We start from the raw sequence: 4,643 nt of genomic DNA, 5'->3' as shown, positions 1-4,643 counted from the left end.
GTACTTGATTGCGTTCATTCTTTATCTGCATCATTTATTGGACAGCTGTGAGAGGCAGTAGCTGGCGAAGGGCAAGCTTAAAAAGCTTTTGCTCGGAGATGTTTCTTCTTCTTTATCTGCATCTTTCTTTTTTCCTTTTCCATTTTTTGGGGGTATGCTTTGATATCCGGACCGATTTAAAACTAAAAGTGATGTTATTATTCAATTTTGACATGCAATTATCAACCAAGAATTTTGCATGTTCCCATAATTGCCATGTAGTCAACAAAGTTCTTCATAGAACAAAATATGATTCTGTTCAATTCCTATCAAGATTGCTATCACTTGGAAGTGTCTAGCATTTTTTATCGGGCTAGGAGAGAACTCTTAACATACAAAGTACCAGCATCTGATCAGACTATTAAAAGAACTCCGTTTCCAAAACTAACTAATATCATATAAATAGGAGTGACACAATTTCTATATAAAATCACTCTGTTACAGATCAATAAATTACAAAACTGATAGAGCATAACTTAAAAATATATATATAATAACTACCAAAAATTAGCAGAAACAACAATTTGTTCCGCACCTTGCAACACATCAAGCTTCAACAAAGGCCCTCTCCCTCTTAACTAACTTCAGGAAACCTCCAATCCGAAAAAGTATCCTGCAGTTGCCAACTCCATAGCAAACTGGATCAGGATCTTTCTGCATCAAAAATTTAGATGGCTGCATAATGATACAAAGTGATTTATGTTTCCGAGAGTTCTCATCTTCTTCCCCTTCCTCTGCCTCTGCCACGGCCACCTCTTCCTCTACCACCACCACGGCCTCCCCTACTACTATAAAACTCAGATTTTGTCGGTTTCAAGCCCAATGGTTGGATTCCCCTCCTTTTCTCCTCTCGAGGCTCCTCAAAGCTGCGTTTCTTAGAGCTTCTGGAGATAAAGGATATTTCTCGCGAACCCCCTGGACCCAACTTCACATCTGTAGAAGGTCCACCAGATGCCTTTTGCTTCTCCTGGAGAGCAACCCTCTCGCCGAGAGGGAGGGCATCCTCTTCTGCGAGGGAGATGTTGTTCCAAAATGCTTCAGCATGCCGCTCATCCTTCACTTCGTATAACCTGAAAATTAAGTGAGCAGATCGTCAGAATGCATATATAAATTATTTTTCTCATGCAATATAACATCTAGCTCAAGAGAACAGCTTGTATGTAGTACAGAATATGATGCACAAGTGTTGTATGGTCCAGACGGACCTACAGCTTGTTAGCTAGACAGTGGTAGTTTTATGGCTCAATCAGTCAGTCATAGCAGACAAGTTAACTTAACACGAGTGCTTTAGTTTTTCTTTTAAGTCAATCTTTTATCCCTTCAAAAATCAGCTAATCTAGGGCAAGCATAAAGGAAAAAACAAAGAAAAATTAAATTAAGACAGTGCACAGATAGAGAAATTAATCAATTTGGGGGACTAGCATCTAGTTTAGAAAATATTTATAGAGGTTCTGCCATCTAGCATGCTTTACCTGCGTACCATGGATTGAACAATTCAGTGAATAAAAGGGACAATATGTATATACTGATGATATTTCATCTTTGTTTTTGCTAGCCCTCAAGAAGAAATTAAATAACAAAATAACAAGAGATCACAAAGAGCATAATGGACCCATCTCTCTCCCTTGTTTTGGTAATGGTTTGACTTCTTCATGGACAAGGTCATCTATGTTCACTTTACGCAAGAAACACTGACAGAATGACAGCTCAAGAATCAATAGCGTAAAAGATTCTGGAATATATGGAATCGGATGGTCCATGAGCCACAAGCGAGTAGCCTCATTTTATACCTCATTTTATGCATATGCCGTATAACTAAAGGTGTATACACGTTCAACTGATTGTCTGGAAATGGATGGAAGCAAGCGTCACGCACAACAGTATGAACAACTCATTCTTCAGAAGACTGTCTGACATGTACCTTAATACTGTATTCTGGGTATGGGGATAAAGATTTATCTTGAGGCAGTGTGACTCTCAATTACTATGTCATCTTTCCATATCCTCTATTGACCATCCTCCATTCCACTAGAAATAACATAAAACTTGAAAGAGTAGTAAAAATCTTGTAAACCTAAGTGGATAGAAGCTTGTTGTCCGGTGACTTTTTTATCCATTGATTTTACTTTGAGATTTGTGCTAGCACGTAATACAAACAATTCACATTTCTTAAAGATAGCATTGATGTGTAGCACGAATCTCAAAGCAAAATCAAAGGCTAAAAAAGTTGGTGGACAAGAGCTTTTATCAACTTAAGTTTACAAGAGCTTTACTCTTTAAAAGAGTTAAACCTTTTTTATTGATCTGTCTACAACATGGAACTAAATACCTACAAACTAATTTGCTTAAACCTTTAAACTTTGAAAAAAGAGGGAGAAGTGCCCAATTCTGCAATACGTCAAGCGTGTATAGTAAACAAGAACACCAGTCACAGTAATTTTATGACCTTGAAGAAATTCAAACACCTTCGTAACCCAAAAAGGAACTCAAAACACTTTCTCTCACTAGAAGATGTATATTAATTTACCTTGGGTGTTTTGATGCCTTTGGTTTCTTTGTATGTCTGTCAGGCTCCTCTTCAGAGGACTCAGAGGCGGAAGCATCAGAGTTATCCATGCTCTCCTCCTCTTCTGACACTGGTTCAAAATGTTCCTCAAGAAGGGAGGACGACTTCTTGGAAGATTGCGAGGATTGAGGATGCAAAGCAAGATACTCAGCGGACTGCTCATCAACTTCAAAATCCTGCAAGAAAAATCACTTGTTTTACTACCTTCTGGCAAAATGAAACCCAAATATCAAGAAACCTGAATTTTTTGCAGTGCTTACGATAAAATTGGTAGAAGCTAGATAAACCAAAGAACTACAATTCTTTACCATAGAACTACAATTCTTCACCAAAAGTATTGTGATTAATGAAAGGCGTCCTTCTTAAAAGGTTACCTGACATGATAATTGGTAAAAACAGTATTGCAGTAGAGATAGCAGGGATACATGGAGTATTGATTAATATCATTTATGATATCAAACAATAGAGATTAGCGTATAGAAGTTTTTTGAATAATAATCAATTAGAGACCGTAAATGTAGACCATATTTCATATTTCTATATTAACCAACTAATCTAACATTCATAGCTAAAGAACATAAAATTAGCATAATAGAAAGAGCAAAGGGGTCGTATAGTAGCCTGCACGTGTGCCACTTTTCCCCAGCTGCAAGTGTTTGTTTTGTTGCAACTGCGTACTTGCAGTTGCAAAACAAAACCCCACGGTTGCAACTTGACTTGCACCTTTGCACCTAAAAATGGTTGCAACTCAGATTGCAACCAAAATGAACTCCAAATCCTATTCAGTTGCAACTCTAGTTGCAAAAAAATCATTTTCTCAAAAACATATTTTTTTTTAAATGTTATTTCTCAAAAAAATATCATTTTCAAAAATACATTTCCTTGAAAATATTTATTTCAAAAAAAATTTGAAAACATTATTTCCAATAGAATCACTTCCCTAAAAAATAGCAATTCTCTAAAAAAATATGATTTTTTACAACATTATTTTTCCAAAAATAATTTTCTTTTCAAAAAAAAATCCCCAAAAAAATGTATTTTCACAAATTGTTCTTCCAAAAAAATGTTTGTTTTCTAAAAATAGGTTTTTCTTGCAAAAATATATATTATTTTTTAGAAATTACTATGTTCGTTAGAAATATAGCTTTTTGGATAAATATTAATTTCGGCCAATAAAAAATTCTTTTGAGACAGTGGATATTGGATGCTGCATCAATTATCAAAATTGTGATTAACCGTAAACACTATTTGATGATACTGCCATAAAACAGCACGACTTCCAAGGCAAATAACAGAACAAAGGTGCTTTGCAAAAACAAGAGGAAATAATAATTCAAGAAAGAATATCAATTTTTTGTACCTTATTCTCAAACATTGCTTTAAAACGTTCATCTTTCAAGATATCACTGGTTAAACCTTTGTTTTTCTTGGACAATTTCTTTTTCATGTGACTATCATCCACATTTATCATTTCATCCTCTGCTTCTTCATTTTCAAGAATACGAGCTGCAAGGAGCCTGTTTACTTTGGGTAACTTCCTCTTTATCTGCAAGATAGAAATTTCAGTTACACATGGACTTGCTGAATTGAAAGGAATAGCCACCTTAGTCAGTGCATGAAAGAAGGAACTACCGTAATGCGAGAAGCACGATCAGCCTCAACCTTTTCTTGTTTCCGCTTCTCTACATAGTTTTCATATGTTAATGGGTCAGCTGCAGCTTGAGCCTGCATCATAACAATTAAGTAGAAAAAGTTAATGTGATGCTATTTAGAAATATAAAGAATAATCATGACTAAAGTGTACCCAGCATGAACAATACATATGTGCTTTATAGCCTGCAGAAAGAATGCTATTGAAAGGCTAGCACTGTCAGAAAGAATGCTATTGAAAGGCTAGCACAACGGGTTCTTTCACTCATTGTCCATGCCAATGCCAATCACATTTAAAAATCTAAGGAGACTCAGTGTAATAATACTGGAGTCATTCAAAAAGATGTAACACTGGGAGGATGAGTTTTAGAAGCATGAAAAAATTATG

At 35.6% G+C, this 4,643-nt stretch overlaps 1 protein-coding gene across 1 annotated transcript in view; it reads right to left on the bottom strand.

The window, feature by feature from the left end:
- Positions 420-4,643, bottom strand: part of LOC109819770 (nucleolar protein 10) — a 12,591-nt gene continuing 8,367 nt past the window's right edge. Inside the window, 4 exon segments of the mRNA XM_020385646.1 lie at positions 420-1,109; positions 2,567-2,781; positions 3,966-4,151; positions 4,238-4,330. Of these exon segments, the coding sequence (XP_020241235.1) occupies positions 755-1,109; positions 2,567-2,781; positions 3,966-4,151; positions 4,238-4,330 (849 nt within the window). The 3' untranslated portion in view covers positions 420-754.

The sequence above is a fragment of the Asparagus officinalis genome, chromosome 8, assembly GCF_001876935.1.
Source record: "Asparagus officinalis chromosome 8, Aspof.V1, whole genome shotgun sequence".
NCBI classification, from domain to species: domain Eukaryota; kingdom Viridiplantae; phylum Streptophyta; class Magnoliopsida; order Asparagales; family Asparagaceae; genus Asparagus; species Asparagus officinalis.
The sequence above is the reverse complement of the archived record's forward strand: the minus strand, read 5'-3'. Positions and strand labels throughout refer to the sequence as shown.